This window comes from Primulina huaijiensis, chromosome 7, assembly GCF_012295235.1.
Source record: "Primulina huaijiensis isolate GDHJ02 chromosome 7, ASM1229523v2, whole genome shotgun sequence".
NCBI lineage: Eukaryota > Viridiplantae > Streptophyta > Magnoliopsida > Lamiales > Gesneriaceae > Primulina > Primulina huaijiensis.
The window spans coordinates 1,551,798-1,572,718 of NC_133312.1; the positions used below are offsets into that span (position 1 = coordinate 1,551,798).

The 20,921-nt window shown below is 33.7% G+C and overlaps 3 protein-coding genes and 1 pseudogene across 7 annotated transcripts; 2 read left to right on the top strand and 2 right to left on the bottom strand.

Moving 5' to 3' along the window:
- Positions 1–543: 543 nt before the first annotated feature.
- On the top strand, positions 544–2,820 carry LOC140981284 (protopine O-dealkylase-like). The gene is made up of 4 exons (XM_073447646.1): positions 544–835; positions 935–1,182; positions 1,879–2,203; positions 2,458–2,820. The coding sequence occupies exons 1-4, from the start codon at positions 614–616 to the stop codon at positions 2,707–2,709; spliced, it is 1,047 nt and encodes a 348-aa protein (XP_073303747.1). The 5' UTR covers positions 544–613; the 3' UTR covers positions 2,710–2,820.
- Positions 2,821–4,156: 1,336 nt separating this feature from the next.
- LOC140980926 (transcription factor GTE12) lies at positions 4,157–8,659 on the bottom strand. Its single transcript, XM_073447046.1, has 11 exons — positions 8,465–8,659; positions 6,613–7,659; positions 6,331–6,391; positions 6,110–6,187; positions 5,979–6,028; positions 5,843–5,903; positions 5,677–5,730; positions 5,144–5,259; positions 4,956–5,022; positions 4,573–4,670; positions 4,157–4,469 (listed from the first exon to the last, which is right to left on the bottom strand). Exons 2-11 carry the CDS (start codon positions 7,564–7,566, stop codon positions 4,242–4,244), a joined length of 1,767 nt encoding a protein of 588 aa, XP_073303147.1. The 5' UTR covers positions 7,567–7,659; positions 8,465–8,659; the 3' UTR covers positions 4,157–4,241.
- A 1,021-nt stretch (positions 8,660–9,680) lies between these two features.
- LOC140980282 (GDSL esterase/lipase At5g45670-like) lies at positions 9,681–12,388 on the top strand (annotated as a pseudogene).
- On the bottom strand, positions 12,275–17,414 carry LOC140980283 (floral homeotic protein AGAMOUS-like). 5 transcript variants are annotated; one of them, XM_073446024.1, is made up of 8 exons: positions 17,206–17,414; positions 16,738–16,976; positions 13,591–13,734; positions 13,389–13,488; positions 13,226–13,267; positions 13,108–13,149; positions 12,761–12,936; positions 12,275–12,388 (listed from the first exon to the last, which is right to left on the bottom strand). In XM_073446024.1, the coding sequence occupies exons 2-8, from the start codon at positions 16,968–16,970 to the stop codon at positions 12,385–12,387; spliced, it is 741 nt and encodes a 246-aa protein (XP_073302125.1). In that variant the 5' UTR covers positions 16,971–16,976; positions 17,206–17,414; the 3' UTR covers positions 12,275–12,384. The 5 variants fall into 5 exon arrangements, with proteins under 5 accessions (XP_073302125.1, XP_073302123.1, XP_073302124.1 ...); XM_073446022.1 differs by having other exon boundaries at positions 13,108–13,152; XM_073446023.1 differs by lacking the exon at positions 17,206–17,414 and adding an exon at positions 17,051–17,121 and having other exon boundaries at positions 13,108–13,152.
- Positions 17,415–20,921: the final 3,507 nt, after the last annotated feature.

Here is a 20,921-nt window from a genome sequence, read left to right on the forward strand (position 1 = left end):
AAAAAATATTTGAAAAATCGAGATTTATTTGAAATCTAATTTAATTAATTAAAATTTTCAAATATGATGTCAGAATGAATTTATTCAAACGAAACTGTTGAATTTGAAATCATTAAAATAAACTCGTAATTAAAGACAAATTCAACCGCAACAAAATATATTTTATATTTCCAATCGATTATTCAAATCAATATAATTAGTCGTAACAACATCTCATACTTATCTGTATTTCAACTAATTATTAATTATATACAGGATTCGACCTCAATTTTCACGATCATATATATATATATATATAGTATCATGTCGGTAATTCGCAAAATAAATTTATACATATATGAAAAGAAGTAGAACTGGATTTGGTTTAAAAGTAGGCAAAAAGTAAGATCAAACTTGGTTAATTAATATATTTAATTAAAACGTGGATCGAATTGCGGCGTGGACAAATGGGACCAAGGGAAGTAGTCCAGAATAGAAATTGTTCAATTAATTTCACATGTCAAATTGTATTTTGGAGTGGACGAATTACAACGCACATCTATTATAAGAAGCAGCAACCAGCTGGTTTCATCAATGCCCATTCAAGATTTGAAGCAGATTAATAAACGCCGAAATGGGTTTCAGCATTCAAGAAATGGTTAAGAACCCCGTTTCGGAGATCCCGTCGCGTTACCTCGTCGACCAAGAGCCTTGGGTTCCATCTTCGCAGGACGGGGAACATTCTTCCGGCTCGGTAATCCCTGTAATCGACATGAGCAGCCTGCTTTGTGCAGAAACCAAGAGTTTCGAACTCCAGAGGTTCCACTCGACCTGCAAAGAATGGGGAATCTTCCAGGTAACAGTTTCCAGTACAGGTTTATATATATATTAATGATAATAATAATATATATCGTAGAGTTACGTTATTGAAAAAATAAAAGTGAATTGCATGCAGTTGGTGAACCATGGAGTGGACTGTTCATTGGTGGAGAAGCTAAAGCATGAGATTCAAGAGTTTTACAAGCTTCCATTGGAGGAAAAGTTGAGATATAAGATAAGAGATGGGGATTTTGAGGGATACGGCAATACTGTCATTCTATCTGAGGGACAAAAGGTTGATTGGGCAGACAGATTATACATCATCACCAACCCTATTCATAGAAGGAAATTTCATCTCTTTCCTCAGCTTCCTTCAACCCTCAGGTATATGTCTGTCTTATATGTACTAATCAGAGTTTCGATGGGTGCATGTGCAGTCTTTTTTTCTTAAGAGAATTTTACCATTCAACCATGAGTAAATTATAGTAGAGTCTCAAAATCAACGTTAGACAAAATAAATACAAAAAATGATATATGAATTATCAATCTAAACTATTAAATAAAATAATTGCAATTAAAAAAGACGGATTCAAAGATCAATGAGGGATTCAAGTTCAAATAAAGAACTAAGACACACAACGGTACCAAACTCTACGGTGTCGACACATTTTAAAATTCAATTAATTATTTAACTCTTGACCGTCACGATGAAATCTCCAATTTATTTATTAAACGGTTTCTCGAGTTAATAAATATATTTAAATCTAACTGTCCAAATATTCTTAATTGAATTTAATTGGATCTAAATACATTAAATCTTTGTGTAATTTCAGCTTTTACCTAAAACCGCACATTGAAATCAAATATTATTTCTAGTCAATTTAATCATGTGTTGATGAGGTCTTTGTTGCTGTATTTAATTAGTACTCATCTTCCATTCATGATTAGTTGTTTACATGAAATTGTATTTGCTCTTACTACTCCATTACAATGTAACACGAACATGAACGGCATGCATGGCATGAGCTCAATCTCTAGAATACATACGATTAATGATACAATATTATGCAAAATATGTAGGGAGACATTAGAGAGTTACATATCAGAGCTACAAAAACTTTCCATGGCCATATTTAGATTGGTTGCAGAAGCCCTGAAAATAGAGCTCACAGAAGTGGAGAACATGTTTGAAGATGGCATGCAAGCAATGAGGATGACTTACTATCCGCCATGTCCAGAGCCGAACAAGGTCATCGGGCTGACACCTCACTCGGACGCCAGCGGACTCACCATTCTCCTTCAAGTCAATGGCGTGGAGGGATTCCAAGTTAAGAAAGATGGGGTTTGGTTGCCTGTCCGGTTCCTTCCAAATGCCTTGGTTGTTAATTTAGGAGACGTAGCCGAGGTTTGTCACCAAAAACTTTAGATTTTACATGTGTTTTTCTTTCTTTTTTCTTGTTTACACTAGATCTTATATATGCAGATTCTATAAATAATGGGGATTAACTGCGCCCCAGTGAGTTGATTGATTTGCAATCAATTTCCTGATCCAGTTATTGGATTTTCATGATAACTGAACTCTTACGATGACCTTTTTATATTCAATACATTTTAAGGTTTTTTCAATGCATTTGATATTTATGCGTGGATTGTATATAGATACTAAGCAATGGTTTGTACAAGAGCATCGAGCACAGGGCAATAGTGAACTCGGAAAAGGAGAGGATCTCGTTTGCCATGTTCTTCAACCCAAAATTCGAAGCACAAGTCGGGCCATCGCCTTCCCTCTTACGAGATGATCAGCCCCCATTGTATAGGCGCATGATCATGGAGCAATACGTTAAAGATTTCTTCTCACAGAGGCTCAATGGAAAGACATTTCTCCAATATATGAAAGCACGAAGGAATTAGTTCTACCTCGTTTGTGTTTTAGCATGAGAATTGAGGGTTATTTATAAAGTATATTTGATATTTTAATTTCGATCTATTTTATTTGGAAAGAAGAAAATTCTTTTAAAAATATATTGATGATATTTTTATCATTTAAGTAATCCCTATCATAGGCTCCGATTGGTTGAGTATATTAAATAAGGATAGATTAATAGTCAAATATTTATCGTTAAAATTTTAATATGTTTTAATAATCATTTTGACTCGGTTTAAGATCCAATTGTATGGATAACTATTTGATTAATAGTATTGGATCTTAAACCGGGTCAAAATGATTATTAAAACATCTTAAAATTTTAAAGATAAATATTTGACTATTAATCTATTCTTATTTAATCCACTCAACCAAACACATAGTGTAACCATTTGTGCAAGTTGTTGGATTGAGTTAAATAGAAAAAACTCAAATGCATCCCTATATATTTATACTATAATTATATTCATCATAATAGATTTTAAATCACTACCGTCTTCAAAGATTTGAAATCCATAATAAGAAGATTATTTAAAAATACGTTTAAATTCATAAATTTAAAATCCTTTCCATTCAAACAAAACCTTAGGAGGATTAAATGGAGGAGATATGATATAGCATATATATCTCAAAGTAGGAGCGTCAAAATTAGACACGACCCACCAACCCGACACGGTTCAACATAAAAAAATCAAATTTGAGTTTAGGGTTTTCAGGTTCTGGTCAGATTGGGTTGGACCCGATAACTGACCCGAAAAAATGATCTGGTTGGGTTAAATTCGGGTTAACCCAAAAATTTAAATTTTTTTTAAAAATGTAATTAATAAATATTGTCTACATTTTTATATATTGTATATTTGAAAAAATATTTATTGTATATTTAAATCATAAATTTTCATAATTTAAAATTTATTTTGAAATTTTTTTATTTTTTAAATAATTATTTATTTGATTTAATAAATTAAACTTTCAAATTTAAATCATATATATGAAATAAATTTTGTTATTACGTGTTTAAATTAAAATATTATTATTATTTATAAATTTTATTTAATTTTCTTTTAAAAAAAATTCAATATCGGAATAATCGAGGTGATCAGATTAATTCGAATTCGAGTTGGCTCGGATTCGAGTTGGATTCGAGTTAAACAATTTTTGAATAATACTATCACCCAACCCAACCCAACGAATTGACACCCTATCTCAAAGGAATTAAAATTTGATTTTCCTAAACAAAAGTGGATTAATTTTTTTTACCTCGTCCTCTCCGAAACCCACCAATTAGTTTTATAAGCTGATCGTAAAAATTTGAGAAGCTTCTACAATTACCAGAAGCAACTCCGATTCTACATATTAATGGATCAAATAAACTCAAGCAAATGTCAATGTAACACACCCACAAAACAGGAATATAATCAGGCATGTTACACGAGATAAGCCTCTTACCATCCAATACTATGCTATATCAAGATATAAACAAGTTAAAGCTAGAGTCAAAAGGCATATAGATCCACACATCCTAAGAGAGAATCTCCCCTTCTTCCCCGCCCAAAATTTCTTCTTCTTCCCAACAATCATCCTTTATGTACAAGCCAAGACGCTCCAGAAAGTTTCCAGAGTGACAACTTATTCCTAATGATACGTCGGACCCCTCTCCATCGAGAAAATCAGATGGGGAGTCACGGCTTAACATCTCTAGGAAGTTCAAAACCTCTTGATTTTCATTGATTTCAACCGTTTTTTCCATCTGCAAAATATACTCCCCCAATATCAATAAATCAAAGTCAAAACCATTCCTATTCAAAGTGGATTGGGTAAATAGGCTGGCGGGGAATAAATTACAACAAGACCTTTTGCAATGCCATCCTGGCAGCTTCTCTTTCTCTCTCCCGTCTCAATCTTGATGCTTCTTCAACCGCTTTGATTTCTGCTTCAATTCTGGTCTTCTCTGCAAATCACATAACACGTAAATTTAATATATATTATGAAAAGATAAGAGGCCCACATATTAGCAGTAGGCTTGTAAAAATAGGGCTGGTGGATGAAGATGCACAATTGAAGAACATAGAAATAATTAACTTAATTTTATTAGCAACTTCTGTTCCAAACCAAAAGGTTTCATAAATTATAATTGATCATCAAGAGGAAAAGCCATCGCAACTTAAACCATGCAAGGTAATATTGACTTGGATGTGCACATAAAACAAAAGTTCAATAAAGAAGTTCTGACTACCTTCACGTTGTTGTCTTTCCATTTTCTCTTTTTCTTGCAGCATCCTTGTAGGGTCTGACTTCTCACCCTAGACAATTACATAAGCAACATACAAGTGATTAACTCAAGTCTCGAACTGCTTAACCTACCAACGTGTTACAAATCAGCATCAATCCTCAAAAAATCTGAGGATAGAAATAAGCAGTTACATGATCCAGTAGAATCTGATGGGTAGCCCGGAAGATCGTATCGGCGAAGCGACGTTTTAGCATCGCAGCTCGCAAAGCCTTCTTTGGAGACATTTGGAAATTGAGTGACGACCATCCTAGAAACAATTCAAATTCAGAATTACACTAGAATGTTAAGAACCTAGACCATGAAACTCATTCCACGTCTGGAACAAAGTAAAAAGGAGTCACACACAGATTATCCTGAGTACCTGTGCAAACAGGCAGATGTCATATATTTTTGGCAAACATACTTGAACAATACAAAAGGAAACACTGTTATGTTTCATTCCACATAAATGCTCAAGAATTAAATATTTTTGAGGTTTCTCTCACAACCAAACTTAACTAAACAAATATTCAATTTCCCAACAACCAACATCCAAGAAATAGATTAGTTTCAATTTTCGCACTGGTTATTGTTTCCTTGTTAAATTAACACAAGATATGATAGACAACTTGGAGTCTTGCCATATTTTTGGAATATAGACCACATATTATATAAGATAAATTACCTTCACCAGAAACATCAGCTGTAACAGGGGTTGAGATGTTGGGAGGGCTGCTTCCTGCAGAATCAAATTATACAAGATCTCAAATCACATGAGCATATCATTGCAAAAATCACCAGCGCCATTCACATGTGGAGATGATATATACTGAAGGAGCAAATGCTCTCACCATCAAAATCTAGATTTAGTTTGCTTGAATGAGATTCCATGGGATATCTCACCTCGCCATCCTGATATGTCAAGCAAAGTTGCATCAGCCACTTTTCAAGCGATATCCACTAATTACCAAAGTCGATGATACTTACAGGTTTATCACCACAACTATCAAGTTCTGATGATCTTTCCATTGCTCTCTCTACCAGACAAAATAATATGAGTTGTTTGACTACCAAAATTTACGTGTACATGAAATAGTAAAAATAAGAATGGAACTAACCATTAGAAGTTGACAGAGCTGAAGCTATTTTAAGCCGCCTGCAATGGCATGACAAGGTACCACATGCAGAACATTTGGCTGCAATAATATTGATCAATTGCAATTTTTTGTGATTCGCACAAGCAAAAGAACTTTGACAACACTTTTTGTGCCATTAAGTGATGGCTAATTAGCTCAAAAGAAGAGCCAAAAAGAAGACTCTTTTCTACTCCACCCAGTACCTTTTACGGCAGCTTTATTCAGTAATAGGCGCCCACTTTTTTCCATTTTGGCAGGTTTGACCTGTTTAAAAAAACACAGAACTAGAGAATGTCACTCAAACGGTGCAGGTGAAAACTCAAGTGAGATAGAAGTATAATGACCTATAACAAAAAAACTGGTGTACACATGTAAAGGTTTAAGGTTGTCGATTACCATAGAATGCAACATGGTCACCAAAAGAAAGTTTCTTTCACACAGCAAAAGACCGTAATAATTACCTTCCTCCATAAAAATTGTCTTACCTTGTCAGCTCTTGTATCCAGAAAACATTTTACTGCTTTTTTCAACTTCCATAAAGTTTCATCCTCAGCTGCATCAAAAAAGGAAGCAATCCTTCCTTCATTTAGAGTCAAACCAAACTTTTGGAACACGGCTGTCAAATTTCCGGTCATCTCTCTTCTCGATAACTCCAGAAACTCTAATCTAAGCTTTTGTTTTTCCTCCAATGACATAGGCCTTCTAGCCGCAACATTAACAGGTGAAGAAACTTTGTTAAGTCCAATTTTGTGTGTGTCTAGTGGATTCTCTTTTGCTGTCCGCACAGAATCTTGGCCATTTCTTTCTTGAACAAAAATGTTTTCAACGTCCCAGCTGTTAGCCTTTAATTTAGCTTCTATTACTTTCCACCTCTTGTTAAAAATTCCATCTAATGCTTTTGCAAATTGATGGAAACAGTTCCCAGGAGGATTATATGACATTGCATTGGAAAAGGTCAACCTAACATCAGCAGCAAAGTCCTCTGCTCCATAGTTTGATTCACCCTCTAGTTTGCGCTTTATTGTTCCCAAATCCATAGGCTTGGTGATTATTGATAAATAATCAGGTATATTCAGCTCCACTGGATCAACCGGTTCGTTAAAATGACATCCAACTCGATGCATCATCAATGTTTTCAAAACATTACTACACTGCTGCTTCACACTATGGTCCATCTTCTGCCTTTTCCCCCTCTGACCATGAAGACATGTTTCAGGCCTTCGCTTGTTGCAGTCTACCGGCATACATGGTCTCATTGAATTATCTACGTCCGAACGCTTATCTTTGACTACTGTAACTCTCTGTTCATTTTTGTGTCCACTTGTTACTACAAACTTTATGATGTTTTGGCATGGTTTCAAATCTGATTCATCCCGTATTCCTTTGGAAGTTATTTTAAACTTCAATATGCTCTTCACCGAGTTATCCACAGCTGTCATCGTGGAAAACTAAAATAGCCGATACAGGGAGTGGATCAGATTGTAATGGTCATTGTCAGCCACCATGCCAACTTGCCCCAGCGACGCGTTTCACTTCACATACAGGGAAAAAAGATACATTACTCTGATTTGATAACGGCAACATAAATGTGCAATATATGGTGAATCGATGACACTAGCAAGCAGCCACGACATTGAAATACTGAACTTAGAGCTAAAAGTTACAGTAAATAATTTCAGCCGCCAAAAACCGTTTAGGATTTAGGATAACTTGCTTATAACACCGAGACATTGCAGAGGAAAAAAAATAGTTTCTGCCAACTGGAATAGTTTAGTTAAATTTCTTGATTATAAAATTTATGGCAATACATGAGAAAAGTCAGAATAAAACAAGATGATACGGGTACACCCGAACAGGGAAAAGTACTGCGGAGTGAGACAAGATGATAAGGGGACGCCAGAGCAGGAAAAGTACCACGGAGTAAGACAAGACGATAAGGGTACACCAGAGCAGGTAAAAGTACCACAGAACATACCAACGAATATAAGATTATCGACAATTGCAAGAAAAGAAGAGACTACAACTAATCAATGATATAAAATCTAGGAAAGTTAACCCACAATTACGTCTGCAAGATGCAAGAATCAGAACATCGTGTATAATAATAATCACAAACAAATCAGCAGAACAGATTTGACAAATAAGATAGATTAATCAAACGAGAATTACACAAAAATCAGTAAGTTCAGTGAAAGTTCAACTTTCCATCCACATAGTGAAGATAAACGCTGCCATCATAGACAAAAATCTGAACTTTCAAGAACCAAAAATTAAATTAAACGAGAAAAATAAAGAACAAGACGCAAACCAGGGTTCCTTGAAGTTGAACATACTCACCGAAAACGAAATCGCGACTTCGAGAACGTAAGCTTCAAATATAGAAAGATCAAACGCATATAAAAATGAATAAAATTGGCTTTGCGTTGACAATAAGATCGAGTGGGAGTAGAGCGAACGAAGAGGTGAGGGGTTTAGGGTTTTTACTCCCTCCCTCTTCCCCCAATCTCTTTGCTTCGATTCGCAACTCAACGCGTCTTTGCTTTTTAAAATTAAAATAATAGGCCGATATTAGTTTTCCTGCATTGACAAATTTACCCCGAGCGTAGAATTGGAAAAGAATAGGAATTGTTGCCCTTCGGCACGTAGTCCATAGGAGGGCGAAAGAGTAAATGTGTCAAGGCAAACCAAATATTACCTTAAATTAAACAAATTGTTGGAAGCCAACCAAATATTACCTTAATTGAACAAATTCTTAGAAGGCATTTACTCTTCTGTCCTTTCTGACAATCAAATCTCAATTTAATATGTCGATTATTTATTAATTATTTATCTCATATTAATCACATTATTGAAAGAAAAATTATGATATTATCTTTCATATATTAGTTTATTAAAATTTATTTGATTTGATTTGATTTTTAAAAATAATAAAAATATAATTTATTATCTTATCTCAAATTTAATCAACCAAACCAAACATAGTATTATTTATTCAATATTATTTCACGTCTTATTCAAATATTTTAATAATCACAATATTATTCATCTATACGATCTCATTAATCAAACCAAACATACCCTAATTTTATAAATATTTTTATTTGGGCAAGACAACTATTTTCAAAATTTTTAAGAGCAGATTCACGAAAACTTTAGCAGTTCGACTTTATAAGATTAATGGAATTTTACAAAAATATTCTTACCAAAATATTTTCCATAAAATTATTCGCGGTTTTATATAAAATACGAAAACCAATCTTATTAGCACACAACACATAGATAATAGACAATATTATGTATAACAATTTTTCACCACCTAAGCAAGTGAAAGACCTTGGACGAGTTATTACATGCAAATATTTCTAAATAATGAACTTATTTATTTTCAGAATCAATATATAAAATTTTGATATTTTTCAATTATAAAACCAGTAGTCCAGCCTGTTCTCAACCCAAACAGCACCTCAACAAATACCTCTAGAGTTGCTTTAACCTCCATTCTTCTTCTACATAATAGCTACGCTGTACAATTATTACTTGCCTCATTATATACATGGGTGGTGGGTTTTGAAGATGGATGGCGGTAGTTTTGGCGGCAGTGGCGGCAGCGTTGATGATGGCGGCACAACCTCAAGTGCCATGTTACTTCATTTTTGGTGATTCACTTGTGGATAATGGAAATAACAACTATATCCAATCCTTGGCGAGAGCTAATTACTTGCCGTATGGGATTGACTTCGCCGGTGGCCCGACCGGAAGGTTCTGTAACGGTAAGACGACCGTTGATGTCATCGGTAAGCTCCTTCGAAGCCCTTCCTTGCCGGTAACTTTATTTGTGAAAATGTATCATGTTCATGGATAGATTCATATATTTTAAACACAAAATAATTTAAAACATTAATTTAACCAAATGTTAATGAACTTGGTCTTTTTCGTTAAATTGTCTTGATCGTATTAATCAACGTGGGGACGAAAAATTACTAAGTTTATCCACAAACCCATGTGACAAGCTAGAGTCCTCCCGATTAACTTTTACATTTATTAAATTTTTACATGGAAAATTTAGTGCATGGTACATGAATTCACATTTATTTGGTCACGTGCAGCGGAGCTATTGGGATTTGAAGATTACATACTCCCTTACGCCACCGCCGGAGGCCAAGACGTGCTAAGAGGAGTGAACTATGCTTCTGCCGCCGCCGGAATTAGACAAGAAACTGGCCGACAGTTGGTAAGAAGTTGCTCTATTTTAGTGTCCGATCCCGCCCTCCAAATTTCTGTTCTTACATGCTAATATTGGTACTCACATTAAGAAAAATAATTATAGGGTGCAAGAATCGATTTCACGGGACAAGTAAATAACTACAAGAACACTGTTGCCAAAATAGTCGATATATTAGGTAACGAAGACGAAGCATCCAAGTACTTGAGCAAATGCATAGCTATTCCATCGGAGTGGGCAGCAATGACTATCTCAACAACTATTTCATGCCTCTTTACTACACCACCGCTCGGCAGTACTCGCCGGAACAATACGCCGATACTCTCATCCAACAATATTCCGACCAAATAAAGGTAAATAAATTTCTCCTAGAACAAGTTCCCGAAAATATATTAAATCGTCGATTTCTATCTTTATATATTTTTTATCTAGATTTTGATCATTGCGCAAAATTCATAAAAAACTTCTTATATTTGTGCTAACTTTGACTCCTTTTTGTTGTTGTTGATGAATTCTCGTTGCCATAGACTTTGTACGGATTTGGAGCGAGGAAGTTTGCTTTAATCGGGGTGGGCCAAATCGGGTGCAGCCCAAACGCATTAGCCCAAAGTAGCCCAGATGGTTCCACTTGTGTAAGCAGAATTAACGAGGCTGATCAGATATTTAACAACAGATTGAGATCCTTGGTTGATAGTTTCAACACTAATTTGCTGGATGCACGATTTATTTACATTGATGCGTATGGCATCTTCCAGGATTTAATCGACAACCCCTCAACTTTCGGTAATTACACTAACACCCACTTCTTCAATTTGGCATGTATCCTATCTTGTCAATGTTAAGTTTTGGTCATGTATTTTTTCGATTTTAGTCGTTTTTCATCGGAGTGTTAACGTGACTAACATGTTAGCAATATGCGGTGATATATCAGCATTTTCTAATTTCACGTGAGAATTTTCCAGAGTCACCTCAGAATTTGGTGAAAAAAACTAAAATAAAAAAAAATACAAGTTACATAACTAAAATCGTGATTGATTAATACCATAACCAAAATGAAAAATATGCAAATTATACTATATATATATATATATATATATATATTATTGAAAAACTAAAACTTTATTCTAACAATTCCAGGAATTCTTACTAACTTGTGTTTTTTGAATTGTGTTCAGGGTTTAGGGTGGCAAATGCAGGATGCTGTGGAGTGGGGAGAAACAATGGCCAAATGACATGTCTCCCAATGCAAACTCCATGCCTGAATAGGAACGAATATCTGTTTTGGGATGCTTTCCATCCTTCGGAAGCAGCAAATATTATAATCGGGAGGAGATCATACAATGCTGAAAAGGAATCCGATGCATATCCTCATGATATTAATCGTTTAGCTCAGGCTCAACTCTATAAGAAAATTAGATTTATATACATAAACTAGATATGAATCTATATATGATGATCCTCACGCTATATAAACTATTTGCGACTTTATTGTGTTGGCGTTGTTTAAAATACAGTAGCTATCATAGTTTACAAACGATTGTCGCAGAATATCATTCCTCGTTCGTTCTCGTTTTTCTGATACATTTAGTGTATGAAGTTTATGTTAATCTTTTGTAGCATGGAATTCTTCACTTTGAATCATACTGAATTTCTGCATTTCAAATGAAAATTAATTTATCCTTATTATTCGAGGTAATATAGAAACGTTATGAGCCCAATTTGGTAGTTTGAGTTTTCACTATAAAAATATTTATGACTTATATATGAGAAACATAGTATAACACTTGAAACATGTCATCTTATTCATCGTAGACAGAAATAAGGTCCAAGAATACAACATAGTACGTACTGACAAAATAGACAATATATGTTTCATAGAATCATGGTAAAATAGATCAAATATTTATAACAAGCTACACTTACTTAGTTAACATAATAGGACTATGATCATTCATTGATATCTGCTCATCTTCTTAAAAGCCAGAATACCTTGCAAGAAACAGGAACAGGAGAAATATCGGCTTCTGTGACAGCGTCAGCTGCGGAAAATACGAGAAAATTGTTAGTACAACATTTCTTGATCTTCTTCGTTCAGTTTTTTGGTGTTCAAAAGCAAATTATATATATAGCTGTTAGATAGCATGTGTGTTTGGATCCAAGAATATTCGACTTAAACGAGTTTGAGAAGTCCATCCAACTTTTAGAAAGCTTTTGAAAGGGCTATTTTTTTCCTCCCAAAACAATCAAGTATTTAAGTTGTTAGTGAAATGGGCTTCTTTAAATTTGAAGAATATGTATATAAAGCACAAGCTGGCTTTCTTTCACTAAAAATAATGGTGTTTTAGATTGAAAAATTGGGAAAGTTAATATTGTGCAGACTGTGATTACGACTAAACGTTGCGTATACTTACACTAACTGCAGAGATGGCGGGTCTTGACGAGGGTAATGATCATTATTCTGATGCAATTCATTGACTTGAAGGTAGTTTCGAGCATCATACGGCTGGGGTGGAACGAGTTCATAATCGGAAGCACTAGCAGGCATCAAATCCATGTGCTGTTGTTGGGCTCTCTCAGTTTCAGCTATCTTTACAGTTGATCCAAAACCGAATGTGAATCAATCCCATATGTACATACAATCATGTAATTTCACGAATATATTTTCTTTCGAAAAACGAATCCGGTCACGTACGTACGTGAACCAGTTCATCTCCCAAACATTAGCAACAAATGGTCACGATGTTATATATTAATGTACCTTTGCTCGAAGGTACTGGTTATTGTGATGTAAGTCGATCTCCTGCTGCAAATCATCAGCAAGCTAAGAGTTCAAATACATTTTAGAAACAGCAAAATACATATGATCACTTACTTACCCTTTTTTGCATGTATTCGATTTCAGCGAAAAGCAGCTCATTCTGCAACACGGAGGGCACATTATATGATCCATAGTAATAATTCATTATCCACTTGTAAATCGAGTTAAATAATTCGAAAAACAAATTTATCTTCATGCGTATTGATCATATATTCACCGACCTTTTTGGATCGAATTTTGCTAATGCCTCTTTCAACCTTAGTCTCCAGATTCTTGAGCTCCCTCAGGGTTAAACCTCCTAAAGACTCACCAATCATGTTCCTGGATCAAAATATGGGCCAAATGTAATTATATATATAAGTGAAAAACAGTGATATATATTAGTAGGAAATGTACGTAAACATATTATTAATAGTTCACCACCTGTTATGGTTCTGCAAATTACTGATCTGTGCACGCAGTTTTGATGCTTCTTGCTGGTAATACTGAGTGTTGGCTTCAGCAACAGACCCGTTGTTTGACGAATCTGAGGATGCTTTCTTGTACCTATCGATGGTCGTTTTCACGCTGCACCATTCAAAGAAAAGGGCAGAATAGGTCGATGTGCACGTTTTAGTTTTCGAAATTTAACAACATAGTAAACCATAATTAAAAAGTATAAAAGACGAATATAATTCCGATCATTTGGTTGCCATATCCTATCTCTTCATACCGATTTTTCGCCAGATTGATCTAATATGGAAGTTTTTGTACAAAAAAATCCTCAACGATATTATTTCTTCCAAATTTTCTTTTAACTCAAGATTTTATGGGGGAAGCAAGCATAGCCTTTTGTACAATGAACAAAAACCAATGGGGAAAAGGCATCAACAACATTAATCCAAAAGGGAGTGTTTCAATTCGTTCAGATTGATTCTGCAGTCCATTCAAAATGTTTTGATGAATTGAAGAACCCAACAAGACAGACATACAGCTACCTCACTCCTTACTTTCTGCTACCTTAATTTCGTCGAGGCACTGATTGGCTGCCATTGCCAAGCTGGCACTCAATCTTCAATATTGATTGGCTCATTTTTCTATGTTTTTTAAAATTTTGTTTTAATCCTATATTTTTGTTTTCGGTTGGTTTTTAATCCTGTTTCGCTGGAACACTAACAACATATATAAGTTTTATTTATGCTCGGTAACATATGTTCGATAGTTCATGAATTAGTTTATTTTTTGGGATTTGATGTGAATATTCATGGTTAAATAGAATGACTAAAAAGTAAAAACAATACCAATATGGCTATGACAAAAAATTGTGTGATACGGTATCACAAGTCGTATTTTTTGAGACGGATCTCTTATTTGAGTCATCGATGAAAAAATATTACTTTTTATTGTGAATATCGGTAGGGTTGATCCATCTCACAGATAAAGATTCGTGAGACCGCCACACAAGAGACCTACTCTATGGCTATATATATTTATCGATGAACTGAATTATCCAGGACATGAACTGAACTATCCCTGCAGCATTCGATCAAATATTTTAATTTATCAAACATCATTCTCAATAAAATAATAATAATAATAATAGTAATTTAATTTATCGATTATCTGAAAAGTTTTGAAATTTTGAATTCTTATTTTAATATCTATTATTCAATATAATTTTAAGATAAACAAAATTGATAATTCAAAAGTATATTTTAAAAATCAATTCATCAAATTAACCATGACCTGAAAACATAATTCTAAAATGGGAATTATTAAGTCATGTGGTGTTACACACATGTATAATATTTTCTTTTCTACAAAAAGGTTGCAGTATTTTATGTTCCCAGAATATGTAAAAAATTATTCAAGTTGAAGAAAACCAAAAAATAAATCGGAAATTCAGAAATCTCCTGTTGGCTGGCAGAAGCCATACCTTACGTATCTCTGTGTTTGTGAGTGTGAGAGAGTGTGTGTGTGTGTATAGTTTGTACGTATATTTTTCAGAACCTAAGGCAGGCATTTTCATTGGTTAGCTATTCTGTTTCAGTTCCGTTCAATTACTTCTTTCCTCTTTTGGTTACCAAGTTTTCAGAAGCTTAGCGAAAGCCTTAAACTGAGATGGCATAAAGAAAATGGGTTCACTACTTAATTTTCACCGTCGCTGAGAAATTTTGATTTGTAAAAGAAGAGGGAGAGATGCCAATTAAATAATTAATAGTAATAAAAAAAAGTATCATGACATATTAAAACTGCATTTTGTCAGAAAATCAAGAACAAGAAAATCGAGTGTGACGTGACAAAGATTCTTGCAACTGAGATAAATTTATCTACTCCGACTTTCGGTTCTAACTAAAAAAGGATACCTATGGTTAGATTCCACGAGCAAGAAAATCGAACCAAAAGTAAGAATTAGATTAAGTTGGATTCATGCTAATTAAAGTTTGCTGGGATAGTGGGATTGATCTGTGCTAACAAGCAAGACCCCTCTTGCAGTCGCAGATTAGCTTTTCGGGTGTGTGAAAAGACAAGAAGACTTGTGTCATTTAGAATTTATTAATGTTCGAATTAAATAGGGTTAAAAAATTAAGGAAAAACCCATCAACATTAGACTGATTTCTTCAACTACACAGTCAGAATGCCTAGTAATAAACCCTTCTGAGTTTATAACATTTATGCCCATCAACATTTATGATAGGTGTAAAGTAAGCAATTTTAGGGTTAATTTGAGCTCAATCTTGGTTTTTGCTTGAGATTTTGGAAAACCTAGTAAACATCATATCAAATTTTTTTAAAAAAAAAGAAGAAAAAGAAACCCTAATAAGGGTTGTAATAGGACTGTTGACACCTTTTCTCGCAGAGTCCTTTTTCTTTACCTTGCTGATGCTAAAAACTGACTTGCTATTAAAGAAAATGGTTCACAGGAATTGGACTTGCTATTAAAGAAAATGGTTCACAGGAATTGGATGAATTGGCAAATGAGAGCTTGACAACTTGAAAATAGTCCTCCCATAGCCTTTGGGATGAAGAAAAGAAGAGAAAACTTAGCAGAAAAATATTTGAGAGCTGATCACAAATTTTTTGTATTAATGTATGACTTCAATTTTTTCCATTTCTTGCTGACAACTACTATACATTTATCTTTTGCAAGAGATCTATGCATTTAAAAGAAACCCTCATAAAGCACAGTGAAATGAACAAATTAGGAAAATAAAGAGACAAATAAATCCATGTCAAGAAAAAAAACTTAAAATATTTTCACTGTACGCAACATGATTATGTCTTGGATATCAAAATCTTGCCCAAAATTTGATTTAGCAAGATCTCAAATAGAGGAGGTCACAAATTTATCTGAGTACCCTTTTAGGTGGACACGAGAAAACGAGAGAAAGAAGCATCCAAGATCCATCGTTGTTTCCTTACAGATAAAACAAGAAAAACAAAGGCAGGACTTAAAGATAAGCGCCACCGGAAACAGTTTCAAGAGAAGTAAACCCAACCCAGATCCCCCAAGATAGTTAAAAATTAAACCCTTCTCTTCTTTTTCTAGTTTGATCTTTTTTGCCGGGAAAAATTGTATATTAATTTTACCTGTTGTTTGCATACTCGTAGAGTCGGCCTCGGTTGGAGAAGACAATTAGAGCAACCTCAGCATCACAAAGCACTGACAATTCGTAGGCCTTCTTCAGAAGACCGTTGCGGCGTTTACAGAAGGTCACCTGCCGATTTGTTGTGTTTTCGATCCGCTTGATCTCGATCTTCCCCCTCGAGATCTTCCTCTGAGCTGGAGACAAATCTCTTGCTCGGTTATTGTGGAATTCCATTAATTTCTGCAGCAAAAGTAACACCAGTTTGTGATTCTTTGCAGGTGATGCTAAAAAAAAGTCCGAATCAAACTTTGCACCTTTTGTTGGACTCTAAAAACATCAAACGATGGCAAAAAAAAAAAAAAACTAAGCTTCAAATTAATACTTCATCAAGAATTGTTACATGTGTGAACAAGCTAGCATAGGATACATCTATTTCTTGATGTGTAAGATTATTTATGGCTTCTCTAACCTGGTAATGGAAGTAGGGGGTTGAAGGTTTCTTGAGAGCTGAAAACAAATTAAATTTCTGATTGATGTAAAGAACCGATGTAGAAAATGTTAGGAGTTGTGTATTTATAAGGAGAAGTTGACTCGTATGCCATTATAATAATAGATAAGTACTAATTGATCTCTGTTGTTAATTAGTATAGCTAAAATGTTTTTTGCTTGTACTTTTGTATCCCTGCGAAATTCATGCATACTAATTATTAATGTGATCTTTTCTTCGTAATCTCTAATAAAGAGTGGTCGGAAGAGATTCGGGGAGCTGTTAAGTAAACAAAATGATACTCCTCAATTATTTGTTTTGTGTGAATCATTGATTTTACTTGAAAAAACAACAGGTCTTGTGTAGTTTAATTAAAGATATGTTTGTACAAAAAAAATTCGATTAATCGGCAGTTTCGATCAATGATCTATCATTGTTGGATCTTGATAAGATGCTCCAGGGATCATTTGGCCAGATTTTCTTTCCTACTTTTCACAGAAAATTGCCTTAAAAACTTAAAAGTAGAATATAATTGCCATTTACAATATTCAAGGTTTATTAGAGGCGAATATCTGTTAACTGAAATATTGAATCGATGTGATAATCTTTTCATTGATCCAACGTCACATCAATATTATACGGTGTCAAGTTAGCACTTTAGCTAAAAAAAATAAATCGAAAATACAAAATTATTATATTAATTTAGCTCGTCAGATGGATGACCAAAATCACAAATAAACTAACTTTACGAACTCCCATTTTTTTCCACGCCTTGTTCAAAACTCCTTTACGTGTGATTAGTGAACTTCACCAATAAATATTGTTTTTCTCAATGAGTTGCATTTGTTTGTTTTTTGTGGTGTATGCTCTATTTTATGGAAAATTTCAACATACCCTTAAGTAAATATCCTAATAAAATTGTATCTAAAGAAGGACGTGTTGGAATTATTTTGTGGCCCAAGTGGGAGATTGTTGGAATTATTTTGTGGGCTCACATAATTTAATTAATTGTACATGAACAAGCTATCTAATAAAGGACCCAATAAAGTGATCTAATTAATTATGAGTTTCCAAAGTATTAAATAAATTGGTATGATCCACCTTATGTGTAGAAACCCAGCCCAATTAGGTCTTCTATGATGGGTTGAAAACTGCTAAGGTTGTATAAAGTTATGGTCCTCAAGGCACAGATAACATAACACAGAATATATACGGCGCACATATTCTAGATCTCTCTCCTTCTCCCATCTAAGGCAAGAATAAGGTGGTCGATTCTCTGTTGTCTTGGAAGATCCATAATTCCAACGCTCGATCAATCAATGAATTATGGTACGTGTTTACAGTTATTCATATTTTCTGATAATTCGACATGAATTCCTGGCGTGCATATTGTGATATATGAATTTAATCACATGAATTATAGATTTATTTTTATTAAATCTCCAACAGGACGTGCATTATCATGTATAGGTTTCACCGAAAAAAAAAAATGAATCGCACATGTATTGATAAATATCTGCCCTTTGATGCATTTTATAGTATATATCCTAAGACAAGCATCTCATTTCTCCTTTTTACTTGGTCGTTTACATTTCCAATGACTTAACCAAGACTTGTGATTTGAGTTTCCTAGCAAGGTGACTGGCGCTGAGAATTGGTTTGGATATTGTCATGCTATATATGATATTTCATTTTCCTTGAAAGATAGGTAATCCTATGATATATTACTTACCGAGACCTTTTCACATTATTATGATAACTCGTTGTCTTGATAACTAGATTTATTGTCTGTGTTAAATTTGTTTGTGGTTTCTGACTAGATATGTTGTGTTTATAATTCAATTTTCATGGTCATTAAAGTTCGACTAGATGATAATCGATGTCGTAAATTTTAACCAGCACGGTCTGTAGAGTGATTGCCCGCGTTAGATAAGGTTATTAAAATTGTATGCATGTCACTTGTTTAAGAATTTAAAAATTACAAATTATTTCGATCTATAATTTTAATAAAAGTGCACCGAGACATGCATGTTACTTGTGTACATATATTTTTTTAAAAAAAACATTAGATTTAGATCCAAGTAATTTATGAAATTCTTGATAAATAAATTTTTAAAATTTACATAAAAAAGTTGTAAAGTAACTAAAAATAAATATTGTACTTGTAAATTTGGAGTGGGGGAAAATTTGAAATAGGAAAGCAGCTTCATCAAAAGATAGTTTTTCTAAAAAGGGATTTAAGGATCACAAGAACAAAATAGTGATACCAAAGAAGTTATTTACACAAGCTTTGTTACAGTTACACTTTCATTTTCAACATCAACTATGGAGAAGTTAAGACATATATATTCTTCCTCATAAAAAAGAAATAAAAAAGAAAAGTATTTGGTTCTCAGTAATATTTCTTACTATTTAATAAAGCAAGAGGGCCTTATAAAAGCCAACTTCGATATTTTTAATTGAACTTCCAAAATTGACTCTAAAAATAAGAATGACGGAAAAATAGAGCAGAGTATATTGTAATTTTCCACATTTAAATTCAATTATTTTAATTACCATTATTATTATTTTTTCAATTTATTAAAATGTTATTATTAAAAAGATATTTTGATGATTAAATATATTACGAACTCGCATCGCGTGTGTTTTGGACGCTGATATATATAATGTTCCAGTTGACATTACAATTGAACAAATGCGTTGATTTAATTCCTTGTATTTATGGTAAGAAGAGAAACAACTTTTTGGAAAAATGACCAATTTATTTGTCATTATAGGAAAAATGATTCAGAAGCACGTCAAAATATCTATTTGAGGTTTTGGTAAAAATTCTCTAAATATTGAAATTCCTCGTGGACCACAATGTGCTAATAAAAGCTACGTTGCATTATCATTGATTCCTAGCTAAATTAAGGGCGAGTGGTCGAAGTAGTTAAGGGTGTATTGTGTGTACTGGAAAAACAAATGAAATGAAGACTCTATCTGCATTCTTGAGATCGAACGGAGAAATTGTATTGAATGTGACATCCAATGATATAGCATTTCTTATACTGCATGGTGGAAGAACTGACATTCCCAATTTGCAATTCTATTTAATCTTAATGAGGAATAAACATGCAATATCAAAATAGAGAGTTCTCCGCGGATTGAAAAATCTAAACTTTTTATTTGGAATGAAGCTTCAATTATTCATAAGTTTTGTTTTGAAGTTTTGGATAAAAACATTAAAGGTATAATGAGATTTGTCGATCCTTCGTTTAATTTTTAGAAGCAAAACAATTGTTTTTTGTGGCGATTTTGAACAAATATTGTCTGTAATTCCGAAAAGCTGTATGCAAGATATAGTTCTCGCCACCATCAATTCTTCGTATATCTGGAGACATTGCACAATTTTGATATTGACGAAAAACATGCGAGTAAAAAATTTAGGTTCAGAGAAGAATGTGCTAAAACAAAGGAATTTTCGGACTGGACAGCTAATATAGGAGATGGAAAAATCGGAGTCCAGATTACGATTATGCGATAATCGATATTCCTGATAAACTTTTGCTGAAAGATTGTAATGATCCTATTGAAATAAAATTCGAGAGTACATATCCATCTTCAGACATCACGATCAGCGATACTGCATATTTTTAGCATATGACTATTTTGGCGATGATTCTTGATGTCGTCCAGTTCATAAATGAATACATGAT